At 53.7% G+C, this 14217-nt stretch overlaps 1 protein-coding gene across 1 annotated transcript; it reads left to right on the top strand.

Annotated features, from left to right (window-relative positions):
* Positions 1 to 10598: 10598 nt before the first annotated feature.
* Positions 10599 to 14195, top strand: PG986_002990 (uncharacterized protein; the record flags this gene model as incomplete). The annotated part of the gene is made up of 8 exons (XM_066839212.1): positions 10599 to 10785; positions 10998 to 11052; positions 11180 to 11400; positions 11491 to 12132; positions 12245 to 12495; positions 12551 to 12685; positions 12743 to 12870; positions 12932 to 14195. 8 exons carry the CDS (start codon positions 10599 to 10601, stop codon positions 14193 to 14195), a joined length of 2883 nt encoding a protein of 960 aa, XP_066704276.1.
* Positions 14196 to 14217: the final 22 nt, after the last annotated feature.

Raw genomic sequence — 14217 nt, 5'->3', positions numbered from 1 at the left:
GAATGCTTTTCGCGATCGTCCTGTCCCTTTTCACTCGAACCATTTCTCCGCCCAATTCATTGTGGCCCTCTGTCACGCTGCACCGCATTTCATCCGAACCGTCGGGACTTTACTTGGCCCCCATAGCCAATAGAGCATGTGCAGTTTGCTCTCAAGCGAGAAAGTGGTTGAGCTGGCATACGCAACGGCCCGTCCAACAGCGGAAGTGTCCACCACACATGCAGCTGCCTACGCTGCTTGTGCACGACAAGAAGAAGCAGAAAACGAGGCATATTCTGCCACACGCGATGGTTGCCACACCTGTCACCTTCCTGCCGTGCACTGGTTCTCCTGCAGCGGAATCGACCTTCCTAATCCCTTGAAGCCCAGCCATCATACTTGGGCAGCTTTGGGCTAATGTGACTTTGCTTTTCTCAGGTTCAAAATTGAGGACGGCGCTTCTCGGATACCCATTCATCGAGACCCGTTCGCTTGCTGGGCCTGCATCCGTCTAGACCGGCTAGGGACCGGCTATCGCTTCATCCATCTCAAGGATCCGAAGGGGAACCCGACCAAGGGTGTCTTATTGGTTCGAGTCGACAAGGTGTTATCATGATCCTTGCCTGCCATTAGAGGAGGAGGCGGGTGATGTAAGTCATGATCCCTGTTGTCGGAATCCGGTTGCTGCTGCACGAATGGACAATGGCGATGCCTGTGCCTGCCCCATATTGACCGGGTCGTATTCGCGTCGTCATTGCTGCTGCTTTCTGCAACAGAACAGCTGCTTTTTCCCGTCTCGTTTGTATTAATGCGGATGGAGGAGAGCCGTCTGTGTGCTCCGCCTCGGGAGTTTGGGAGCATATGATGTACAGAGAAGGGGTAACGGATACCTTTCTGTTTGGCGTTTGGCGTTTGGCGTGTAATTATCGGCTCCGTGTACACACTCTGGCCTGCGATTTTGGGGGGCACGTTGAAATGAGAAGTCGATGTCGAAAGCGTCACCGTTACCACGGCACGGAGATTGTCCAAGCTAGACCGGTCATAGAATAGGACGCGAAGGGTTTGGAGGGGAAGCCAAGGGATGGGTTCCCCTGCAGAAACTTGAACAAGGCCGGCGGGCTCATCGCTAACGATTATACAATGTGTTTGAATATATCCCGAGATACCCGTTAAAGGCAGACTTTCGCTTATTGGCATTGTCCACTATCCTTCCTCGGTGGTGACAGTGACTCCACTCAGGCTCTCATCGGTGCCAGGTATCCATCAAGCAAAACCTTAGTAAGTAACATGGCCTGAAAGCTGTACCCTCTTTCTCTCCCTCTGTCTAGGTAAGTAAGAGGAACTACATGAATGTACGTAGAACTTCGCAAAGAAGACTAGAAGAGGCTAGGCGCCAGTGCAATGGAGAATCGTATCTGCACTGGGAATGGGGGGTATGGTCCCTCCCGGCTTACATGCATGAAAGTATGTGGGTGGCTTCCTGCTGCTGTTCTCTTCCAGTCAGAACTGGAGAAAATACCCTTGCTTAGATTTATTTTATTTTACTTTCTAATTTTTATTTATTGATTTATTTAATTTGTGAGTGAACGAACGCCGCGCCCGCCGCCGGCGCTCCTGCTGTCAGACGGCTCATCCCGACCCATATGGGGAAAGGGAGGAGGCCGGAGGGGGCCAGGGCAGGGAGTCTAGAAGGTAGCCGGCATCTTTTGCAGAATGCCCACACGCCCTCATTGGGGGTTCAATTCTCGGAGTATACACACGAAGTTGGATTAACGCTGTATATAAGGCAGTTTTGGTTGCTTTTTTTCTTTCTTTTTTTTTATCTCCCCCTCTCTCTCCTCCACATACGTATTGGAGAGAGGAATACGCATATGTATCTGGGAAGCAGGGTTCATGTACGGTCCACCTGTCTGTATGCCTGCCTGTCATATCTGTCCCTTTGCCAATTGAATTCTCTTAAGGGCGGGCGAGCCTAGGAACGAAAGGAAACGAAATGTCCTGACTCCGGAAGGTTGTTATTGTTGCACAGCGGAAGGGGAGGAATCTGTGCGGCCGGCCGAGATCAACACGCGCTGCGCATGCCCGCCGCCAGTGGCAACACAAGAACGTTTCACAGCACGAGGACCTGCCAAATCTACGGCTGGGAGCAAGCAGGAAGAGAATCGATCCATGGAATGGAATATCGGAAGGGGATGGGTGGTGTGGTGACTAAAGGAGGACGTGGTTCACGGCTCCGAGCTCGGTCACACACCCCTTCGCCCTCTGACTCCATACCTAGGTACGGTTCTACGTTGGGCCAGTGAGCCAGTCGACCGACTCGATTATGAAGATCAACCCGACAGATGATTTGCGTTATTAGTGCGGGTGTGATGCGCAGCCGCTCTCCACGAAAACAATACTGCATGTATATTCACAACTCAAGTACGGAGTACAAACCTACCCTACTTAGTAATCCAGCATGTTTCTATTTGATCTATTTTATCTCTCTAACAGTTTGCTTTTTTTTCACGCCGCCTCCTCTTTTCGGCAACAACATGTTGTGTCGATTACGTATCCCAGCTGACAGACGCCACAACCCGAGGGGACGTATCGGCGAATTTAGCCGTGGGCAATGTGTGTATCCAGATACAGCATATATTTGCACGTAGCACATGGCGTGGTGTGCAAACAGGCAGCAGCTGGGGAAGCAGCGGTGGGAAAACGGGAACCGCTTTCTTCCCACAGAGCCTCGTGTCATGTATCATGTAGCCCGTCTCGGGAGCAACTTCACCAAGAGCCGCCGCCACAGGTTTGGTAGATCAATTGGGCCGCACATGCCGAGTCGGTCGGCCGGCCGATCAGTCAGCCACGTTGATATCCCACGGCACGAGTCGGCCAAGAAGGAAAAGACCCTTGGACGGGTCGAGTCAATAGTCCACAAGGGAAATCCATGCCTTAGGCGCATGGATAAGGGACATGAGAGAAGGAAGCTGGCTGACGCATACCTGGCACCTGAGTGGGCAATTAAGCATCCCGGTGGTAGCTTGCATATGCAGTCTGCGATGCGGTGACACTCCAGAGACGGGTAATCGTCGATACTAGTATGCCACTCGCAAGCCGTCTGGCAGCAGCAGCAGCAGCAGCAGCAGCAGCAGCAGCTAACGGCTTTGTCTCGTGCAACTTCCACGAGCTGCCGCAGGGCTCTGGCTCGTAATATGGGCAAAGACAGTAACGAGCTCGAGGTCTCGCGGCACGAAACAGCCGGATAGTACTGGTCAGAGACAGCCATGTAGGATACTGTACGAAAAGATCCTCCTATTTGTGTGGGCTTGCGCTGTCGCGACCTCCCTGCTTCTCCATGACGTCGCTTTGTAATGCTATTGTTCTTCTCATTGGAGGGTTGTCGGCCTGCCAGCCAGTCAGCCCAGGCGAGAGAGAGAAAGCGACAAGTCAGAAGCTAATAGATCACATTCCAATCTCCGAGCGAGACACATAAAACCGAAACGTGAGAGACTAAGGGCTGCGGGATATTGCCTATGGGCCGGCGCGCCGACGTGGCACGTTCTTGTCGCAGATCATTCCCATTCCACGCAGAATATTCTTTTTCTGCCTTCCACGCACATCGTACGTATGCATATGTATACTCACTCGCCCTCACACGCGCATCGTGGTCGGGTTGATGGACGAGGGGAGAAGAATGCTTGTTCGTCCCAGCAGCTCGGGCCTGTCAAATCTGCACGCAACCTGCTGGTTCCCTGCATTGTCCAGGATCACCCTTGGCTGTGATACCGGTGTAGCTGTGGAAGCCCGAGCTGCACCCGGCGGGAGATAGAGAGCGAGAGGGAGCGAGAGGGAGAGAGAGAGAAAGTGGGAGTTGAAGCGATGCGCATCACCGTCTTGTCTGTCTCACACGCGCGAAGGGAGCCGAGGTCTCGACTCCGGGGCGTTTTATGGATCGAGGGCGAGGAGCTGAACCACCCGGAAGCGTCTGGGGATTCAACCTAGGGCCGGCGGTAAGGATGAGAGTCATGCTGTTCCAAACTGTAAATGTGGCTGCCAGGGGCGCCGCCTCGTGGGCAAGGTAAGTAATGACATGTCGTCAGATCTTGCATGGCGACAACACGCAATGGGGGAGGATATCTTGGTGTTCTGGGGCAGCAGGAGGGTCTCGGCAGTCGAACTAAACTACACCGGTTGAACATCCCAGTTCGAGAACGGCGGGAAATCAAGGCTTCTAGGCAAACTCAGCCGGCCGTTGCGACATGTCACATTCTGGCGGCATCAAAGCGCACTACCCCTAAAAGATCAAAAAGCAAATCCCAATCTATACAACCTTCTGGATGAAGACAAAGTTTCCATGCGGCCCCTTTTCGATATCTCACGGCCAAAAAGCAATACTCACCTTGACGGTCAAGTATGATCGAGCAATGGCGTACATGTATGTGTACATAATGTAGTACAGAAGATAGGGTAAGGTTATACCCCCCCCACATGCAGCTTGCAGGGGACGTTGCACTATGGTCAAGGTAATCCACAGGATCAGCGTACCAAGAAGCGCCCTGCAATGACAACCAAAGAAGATCATATCTGACTGCATGATGCAGGTGGCCCCCAGAAGTACCGGGTCTCACATGAGACTTGTTCCTTTTGGGAAATCTTCACGAGTCCGGCGGGGGTCAGGAAACGGAAGAATACCTTTAGCCCGGACAAGCTAGGTATTCTGGCGAGAGTGACGGGAGGCTGCAAGTTGCGGCTCAGTGTTCCAAGTAAGCCCAATCATGAATGCACCGTTTGATAAAGCGGTTGTGCTCCAATTATGCTGGGCAGATATGAATGTTCAATCGAACGTGACCATGGCCTCGGCGGCTGCCGAGGATGAAAGGTGGGAACATGATGGAAGTGCGTTGCCAGGTTCGCGAAGGCTGAAAGCGACGAGACGGCGCTGTGGCTAGGCACGCGTGCTATAATTCCGTGCAGGTTATATAACCGGAGGACGATGGAAGCCCTGTCGGTGTAACTGTAGAGTCTGACATCGAGGCACGATTGGCCAGACTGTAAAGAGACGACGGGAGGCATCCAATCAGAAAGCATCCCGTATTGAGCACGCGAGTGGATAGTCGGAAGGGATGCTCGATATAAACCACGTACCTGAGCTATAGGCAGGCGGCAGTAGGTAGTCGGTACCTGTACGGTTACATGGCCGACGCATCGCAGGCTAAGCGAAGAGACAAAAGCAGCTGTTACGGCCAGCAGACAGCAAGGGGTTTGGAAGATAGCAGCTCTCAAGCAGGCCAACCCCGTCTGAAACCTTTCACCGGCTGAATTTGGTGGTGTGATGGGCTCCGCTCAGGATCAAGCAGGCCAGAGAAAAGAAAGGAAACACATACGCACACACTGGGTGACTGGCTGACCACAACATGCCTGAGGGTACATGAGACAATAGCAGTTGAGCCTTGGAGATACAGACCGAACCGAACCTGCCGCGCAGTCACGGTTTGCTGCTGCGTTTCCTGTCCTTCGGCCTGGGCGAGGACGGGGGAGTGCGTAGACGGAATAGATACCTAGCCAGCCACATACATAAGACACGGTTGTGACATACATATCGTGTGTCAATGTGTCAACGGTTTGCAGTGCAGCGAAAAAAGAAACCATGCGGCTTGGCGGGGTGGAATACCTGGGTACAGGAGAAATTGCGAAGAGGCCGGCGGCAGACTTGGAGGGCTGCGGGCAGAGGGAATTTCCGATTTCAAGGTCAGACAGATTCGAGGCCGAAGGCTAGCAGTCGGAGTTGAAGGTGGGAAAGAAAGAAAAGGGAAGAAAAAAAGATTACACGTCGCATATCGTTCTTTGCCAAATACGGGATGATTGGCTTGTTGCCGTCCTTCCTTTCTGCCTGCCACTCGGAATGATGCAGATTCGAGGGATAATCCAGTGAACTGCGGTTACCTACTCAAGACTAATCAATGTTTACGACGACCTGCCATCAAAGTACTTACTTGAGTAGACATATGCCAATCGTGATTGCTTGCTTCATGTTTGCTTGACTTGATTTGACTTGATTTGACTTGATTGCATTACTTGCTTGCTACAAATTCCCTCAACCAGCGCAGTCCAGCGCAGTCCAGCGCAGCCCAGCGCGGTCCTGCCCAGCGCGGTCCTGCCCAGCCCTCAGGCCCTCCTCCTCAGCCTGGGCGAGGGCGAGGGCGCGGGCACAGGCACAGACAGGCACAGGCACTTCCCGGAAGCCCAATCACTGTGAGATCTTGGGAGCAGGCTCCCAATCCTGCCTCCCAAACGACCCGGGTCCCCCGGTTGTGCGGTCTGTACGATGAATGTTTGGGTTGCAGCGCAGCAGGGGAGTACACATCCCTACATCCACGACATGTTTACCTACTACAGTGACAGTACTCTCTGGCTGCAGTTCGTCTCTGCCATTTTCATTGTGCGCCGCCAACAGTACCAACAGCGCTGCGCAGCACACAATCTCCCGCTTCCCGTCCCGGTCGCTGCCCCCTCCTCCTCCATGCCACGAGCTGTATATCCGCACATGGTTCCTTTTCCTGCAAATAAGCGGAACTCGCTACACGGTTGAATTCTGGACGGGTGCCGAGAGAGGCGGCGAAACAAGGCTAACGCCGAATGGCATGACGTTTCGCGCTCGCGCTGGGCAATTGCTCGTGACGTGTCTCATATTGTATGTATACTCGGTGATGTGTAGGGAGGCCGTGACTCGAGCAATCTTCCTATGTGACTGGTCGATAAGCTCCCGGGGGGCGGGGGCTTGTTGCGAACATCTATTGTCTTTCCGCCTTGCGCCTTCGGTCATTGCCTCGCATTGCCTTGCGTTGTTGAGCTTGAGGCTCGGGGCGGAACGACACGGGGCCTGGCTGCGAGGGAATCGCATACGTCCCATTTTCGAAGATTGCCTGCAGTTGTTCCCTGGCTGCTTCTTTGCTTTTTCTTTTTGCTTCTTTCTTTTATCGATCCATCATCCCAAGTACGGTACACCCCAACTTGGGATGATCTATCACATCCGCTTCGACCACCCCTGGTCACGAAACGACCAGCCAGCTGCCCATGATTCTATTTGTTTGCAGTCTCAGGATTTCAGGACTGGTACTCCGTTGTTCTCTCCGAAGATGCCACCGTCCCCTTGACAATACCTAGGTAGACCCCACTTAGGACTTAGATCTCCCAACGCCCGCACCCGTATGCCATGCCCACCCGTCCGTCCATCTGGTGGTCCTATAAAGAGACTCCCGAAAAAAAAGGTCCCCAAGCATCACCATGGTGGAGAGTCTGGTGGTCGGTCGTTGGTACCCGGCACTCGAGTCCTGGCTAATGAATAGCGCCATGTAACTCCCAACTCAAGCAGCAAACCAGTGTGCCATTTTTTCCTTGGTAAAGACGAGATGGTATCCGAATCTATCGTGCGATCGTCCCTAATTGCGAAATCCTCACCTGTTACAACAACCCCACTGCAGTGCGCCTTCCTCCCTCTCCCTCTCACCCTCACTCTCTCTTTCGTACTCTCTGCTGTCCCCGTCCCCGTCCCCGTCCCCGTCCCCGTCCCCGTCCCCATTCCCATCCCCATCTCCATCCAATGTACTACTCACTGGCCAGTCGTTCGGAATTTCGCCCGGATAGCTTGGCACCCATGATGTAGGTATCGTTTCTTCCTGCTCCTGCAGCACAATCGTTGTCGAGCCTGTGGCCAGCCTTCCGTGGCGTGGTCCCATACTACTTTTGACATATGCCCTCTCTCATATCGCATATCGGATAGGTACAGTCCAATCAAGTCCCCTCCGGTGCGATGAAGCGGCAGGAAGAAAAGCATGCAAGCCATTACCGGTACGGAAACCTTCTGGCGATCTAGCTCGACTTTCTCCCCCCTCCCCCTTAATTCATTTCTCTCTTGTTCTCTGGTCTTGTACCCCGGGGGAGCGACTAGGCTGATGGGTAGAGCATACACTTATAAATACGGTCCGTTTCCTTCGTCAAAACACCCTTACCCATCACCATTATCCACGCCTCTTCTCTTCGTCATAGTTCAGCGGTGCCTTCCCTTCTATCATCGCCCACCTAAGATATCCTTAACCTTTTCTTCCACACCACAGCTGGTTCCCTATACCTCGCCCACCTCGCTGCCAACCATAGACATGTGTTGTCAAGCTGTCCCAAGCTACCCCGTCGACTCCAAGAGTGAGGCGGTCGAGCGTCCCGTCAGCGGCGACAGCGGAACAGTATGGCACCTTCCCTTCCACGGCGAGTAACCTCATGGATAGATGCTAAGTCAAGACCACAGGCCCCCAGTATCCAGTGTCCGAAATGCGGCACTTGGGTTCTCCGCGGAAGAGCCTGTCCCAACGATGGTACCCCATGCTATTGAGACAAGAGCGGGTGTGAGAGGTATGAAGCCCAACTTCCCCACGCTACCGCCATAAAGCGTTCATCGGGACTGATCTCATTTCAGTATGGTCTATGAACCAATACCATTGCCGTATATCTGCACCCATACCGGTTTTCTCATTGTCGTCTTGGTTCCGGGCATATAGGGAAGGGGCGTTTGGGGACACCACGCATTTGTTATTCGATTATGGTTATGGAGCTTGTACTGAGTTGGCAGTGGGGAAACGGGCGTTTCTGTGCAATTGGGCAACTCAGGGATAATGGAAGCACGGGAGTCCTTCGACGCAGGATGGTAGATTGAGGTCGTCACCAAAGTCCAATGCGGTGGTCATCTAAACCTCTTGCTCCTCGGCAAGTGGTCTGGCAGCACTGGCAGCACTTACAATATGCGTGTGTGTGGTGCCTGGAATATCAGATACGGAGCTATAATTCTAATGGTCTGCATCGGCATAGGGTTGCTACTCTGTACATGGCTATCATCGTTAAGTCGGCAAACAGAAACATTATTTTTTATGCGCTGCGACTAGTTGTACGCCACGTGAGTAAATGCGTTTATGGATGAGTAACAGTCTGGCCTGCTTGATCGTGCTCTGGCCAACTAGTGGTGTTCCTGCTTCATTCTTGATCATCAATATCTTCTCTTCTTCCTCGATGTTATTATTCTTAAAATGCTACTGTTCTCTTCAAGTCGGCATGGCAAGACTTCCGGTGCTTCCGGGCCAGCCTCGTGTATTACGGGCTTCTTTCCCTTTACACAGAAAGCAGTAAGCCCGACACTGCTATCCGACACAGATTTGGAGTTGCAGATGACTGCATGTTGAGGTACAGAAAACAGAGGGTGCTTCGCCGACTGTTGATTGAATTCGCATACTTGCAAGTCAATTCTTCTTGGAAACGGACGGAGGTTGGAAGCAGGTGAAAACGAAAACGCACTGCTTACTATTATGTAGGCTATTATGGTCCGGCTCTTCAGGGATCAAGGTGGTTCCATCATGACCCCATATCATCTTGCCCCAGGCAGTGAAGGTTTCGGGCCTGATCCGAGTGACTTTGAATGATAGATGACATCTCAGCTTAAGGCACGCCCGTCGAACCGGGATCCACGGAGCTAGCTCGAGAAGTTACGGCTCGCGGCAGATGGGCAGTCCCTGTCGTTCCACATCTTGTCAAGTATCGAAAGAGGGCGCGGGAACGCCGAAATTCGAATGGCATGCCCTAGCCAAGGAGGGCTGTGGTAGCTATCCAAAGATGGGCTCTTTATACATAGACAAATAAGAGCTGACACATACATACATCTTTATGTACACTTAGTTCCCCAGATTAAGCCTTGCAGATTCTGCAACCCACGGGGGTCGCATGCGACACGGCCTGTTGCCCACGTGCGTATTGGGGCCTGTTGTCAGCTCTCTGCCCCCCCCCGCGCTAGTCACTTATCACACATGTTGCACATCGTGGCCTGGGCTGGCCGGCGAATGGGAAGCCGCCAATTGCTTGATTGGCTTTTGGAGGCGGACTGTGACTCGTCGAGAGCGTGGGCTTGAGTCGTGATTGGACACTGGTTCAGGAACTAAGACTCGGATTGTTGATCGCTCGGGTTCAGCTCCGGACAACCAAAGCAAGCGGCCAACACGGAGAAGCCTACAGGAAGATGATGGAAAGTTTCCGACTATATACCGGCTCTGTGGTGAAAATGATATAAAGTCAGCATAGAGAGAGAGCTTTGAGAAGCCGCCGAATAGGGTCATGCGACCGCATTACCTACTTAGTACAAAGACAAATCGCGATATCTACGTCTTTCTTTACTTCACTGACCCAGGTGCCGGTCTTGGTACAGGATGCATGCTTCCTGACTAAGCACTTGCCCGGGCGGGTATTCTCCAAACCACATGAGCCACTGACTAACACCAACTGAACGAACCAATGACCAGATCAGGCACTAACCGATGCTGTCGAGATATCCCGCATTGGCATCGAGTGGCTGACCAATTGGGGACGAGTCGATAGTGCATTACTTGTTTTACCCCAGACTCTGCTAAACTTCGCTAGACTTTTGCTAGACCTTCCCCACGTCATTTCATTAGCCGGGAAGTCTCGCGAACGATTCATTCCCGGGCCCCCCGCCTCCACATGGCCCGACGCGCATCTTCACTCTTCATCCTTCAATCCCTAACAGTGTCAATTTTGGAACCCGCGCAGAGCCTCTCGAGCTCTGCTGCCATCGCCGGTCGACCATGAGCGAGCCGCAGAACGGCATTGACATACTTTGTGACGCTGCCGGCCCGGACCTCCTTCTCAGTACTTTCCTCCCAGCCTCTTCCTCCCCGCAAGAGGAACTGCGCCCGCCGCCGCCGTCGTCGGGACGGGGGAGCCAAGCGCATCAAGATCGCCAACGACGCATCCCCTCTAGTCCCGGCGCACGTTTGTCATATCTGCAAGCGCGTATATGAAAGGTTCCGGACACCTCTTTGCGCTCCCTCTCCCCCCACCCGCGCCGACTTCGTGACAAAGCTGACTGTGTGCGCGTCGTTACAGAGCTGACCACTTGACGAGACATATTCGATCGCGTTAGTCTCGTAACTCCACTGCCAGTTGGCGCGTTCATGGTCAGTCAGTCTAACTATGTGCGCCAGACGAGAATGCGAGGCCTTACCAGTGCTCAAGATGTCCCAAGAGGTTCAACCGAGCGTATGTGTCATGCCGTCCAACCTCAAACACCGTCCCCCAACGACACAGACACAGACACACACACACACACACAATTTTGGTCATAGCATGGCGGAAGAGGGTACTGACGACAAGTACGTCTTGACAGTGATCTCCTGACACGGCACGAGACGACACACGACCGCGATGACCAAGCACAAGGAAGGCCGGTAATTCGAAGAAGCGATCGGGCGGCCGAGGCCTGCCTGAACTGCGCCGCGAGCAAGGCGAAATGCGACGATCAGAAACCGTGTGGCCGATGTCGAAGCAAGAGCTTGGTCTGCCAGACGGCCACGAGAAAAACCTTGACCTACGGAACCCCCAGTGAAGGTACGATCCCTGATACACTGACCCGTCTGTGGGCATGTGGTATTGACCCGTCTTTGGCCGAGATATACTGACCAATTATTGACTGGACAGCTAGGGGAGACGGCTCCATTGCAGATAGTCCCGAGTCCAGCAACAATATATCGCAAACAGATCAAGAACCTCTTGAGGCCAATAACAACGTGCCCATGCAGCACTATATGGGGTCGTCTAGGCCGAATGTGCAGCATGGGGTCCCGTATCCGCAGATGGAGGAAGCTCAAGCAGACACGCTGCATGTTGGAGCCCCGGCATACCTCCCACACTACGAGGATCCTGCGAGCCACCACATTATGAACCCGGCCGCCGATGACATGTTCTTCTACAATCCCACACACAACAACTTCTTCCAAGATATGGACTTTACCTCGTGGGACCTCAATTTCGATAGCTACACAATACCACAAGTCGACATTCAAGGTCCGAGCCCCCAGTCTTCGTCGGCGGCTTCGGTAGCTAGGCACGCGCGGCTACCGAGGGATCCATCGAGAGGTCATGCCGCCTTCAAACGATCTCCCTGGCTTTGGGAGCCAAAGTCGAGAGACAATGCTCTTCGGGAATCTGAGAGTATTGCAGTCAATGAGGAGGGTATAGCCGGGTCACCTGCCTATGAGAAGATCTTGGCATCAAGCTCCAAACGCTTGAAGATGGGACTTGCGGACCGAGACCGCCTCTTCGCCATTGTGTTGGCACAGCGTAAGAACCCCCTTCAGGATAATCAACTCACTGAAGAAAGTCAACTCCTGACTGAGATGCCCCTCCTTTTTCCGCACCGGAACAGTAAATGCTGACCCAAGGCGTCATTTAGACAAGAGCCCGGGCAAGGTTCCCTCATTTCCCTCGCTAGATTTACTCAACTATCTTCTCCAAACCCATTTTGTCCATGATGAGTATGAGACGGATAACTGGATTCACGCTGCTTCATTGGACCCTTCTAAAGCTATGCCGGAGTTATTGGCAATGTTGGTTGCGAGTGGAGCGGGCTTCATTGCCGTGCCTTCAATATGGCAATTCGGACTCGCGCTTCAAGAAGTTGTGAGGACGTCCCTATCTATACTCGTACGTTTTGCAAGATAGCAACTCTTAGCCTTCAACATAAACTCACATTGGTCAGTTCGAATCGCGGAACGCATATACGCGGGATCTGCAATGCTTGCAAGCATTCATGCAAATCCTTGATATCGGCTTATGGAGTGGCTTTAAACGCAAGATGGAAATTGCCGAGAGTTTTCTCCAGCCGGTCATGACGGTTTGTCTCCGTGGTAACCCCTTTACCGACAGACCTTGTTTTGCTCACACTGACTAGATGTTACGCCGAGCTGGGACTTTCTCGGCCCCTGCAGACACGCCTGCATTGGTTCCAGCTCCATCGGACACCCCAGAGCTCCTTGAATCCAAGTGGCGCAAGTTCATCAAAAGAGAGTCGTATAAGAGGTGAGTGGCGCGCATCTTGGCCATGCCACAGCCTACAACGGATTTGTTAATACTGTTATAGACTCGTTCTTCACTTGTACTTTCACGACGTCCAAGCATCAATTGCGCTGCAGAAGAATCCGTTGATGACGTACACAGAACTCTGCTTCAGCCTGCCTGCGTCTCGTGATCTCTGGAGAGCATCGAGTGCCGAGGCATGGCGAGATATGTACCTTCGAAAGAAGCCTCTCGCGGCCGATGCGACCGTTCCTCGAATCTGTGACATTATGACTTGTATGACGATCCTCGAGGAGTTCGAAGACTTTATCGATGTGGAACTTTGCTATGCAGCTGCGCTTTACGGCTTCTGGGGTCAAATAGCCTCGTACAGGGAAGCGGTCAGGTTTTACGGACACGGCACTGCTGCCGCGCCGCGGCTGCACTCAACGATGCACTCGTCTCGCAATGCTACACACCGTCTCTGGCTCACCTCAATGTACCAGGAGCTCTACCGTGATATCAACGAGTTCTCCACGCTTGTCGGTAGCCTACCCATCACCGCCGCGAGCGGCAGTGGCAGTAGGAGGGCCTCAAGCAGGGACACGGCTACAACTACGCAGCTCTACATCCTCGTAGAGCTCTTCATGATGATACTGCACGTGCACCCGGATGACCTGCAGCGGTTCGCCGGGAAATACGGCGAAGACGAGGCCCGCCACGCCGCCATGGCCCTCGAGGACCCCTGGGCTGGCAGCCGTGATGCCCGCCACGCCGTTTGGCACGCAGGACAGGTGTTCCGACATGCCAGGGCCCTACCGCCAGCCTCGCTGCGCGGTTTTCATGCTATCGCAGTCTACTTCGCGTCCTTGACGCTCTGGGTATACGGTCTGCTATCATGCTCGTATTCTACGCAGGGCCAGCAGCAGCAACAGGACGGGGCTGGGGCTAGTTATTCTGCTGCTCCCGCAGCCTCATCCGCATCCTCCTCCACAGCGGCGACAACAGTCATCATGCCGCCCCCGCCGCCCACGAAATACGTCTTGCTGGATGGCGACGAGAGCCGCGAGACACGTGCGTTCCTGCAGCTCGATAAGGGCATACCGGGATTATCCACGGGCCTAGGTTCGGCGGCCGAAGGTGGAGGAGGTGCTGAGTCGCTGTCCAATCCGGGCATGGTGCTCGATATCGCGCGGAACGTTTTTCGCGAGAACTACCCGGTACGTTCGGAGCCCCTGCCGCCGCTAGTCGAGAGTCTGGGGAACCTGCTCCGTGATCTCGGGACAGGGCTCGCGGGACGACCCTCGAGGGTTCCGAGCCGAGCTGTGAGCGAGATTCCCTCTGAATGAGGCGAAATGACAGAGTGGGATA

The sequence above is a fragment of the Apiospora aurea genome (genome assembly GCF_038362705.1).
Source record: "Apiospora aurea strain CBS 24483 chromosome Unknown utg000002l_segment0_segment0, whole genome shotgun sequence".
Classification (NCBI taxonomy): Eukaryota; Fungi; Ascomycota; class Sordariomycetes; order Amphisphaeriales; family Apiosporaceae; genus Apiospora; species Apiospora aurea.
The sequence above is the reverse complement of the archived record's forward strand: the minus strand, read 5'-3'. Positions and strand labels throughout refer to the sequence as shown.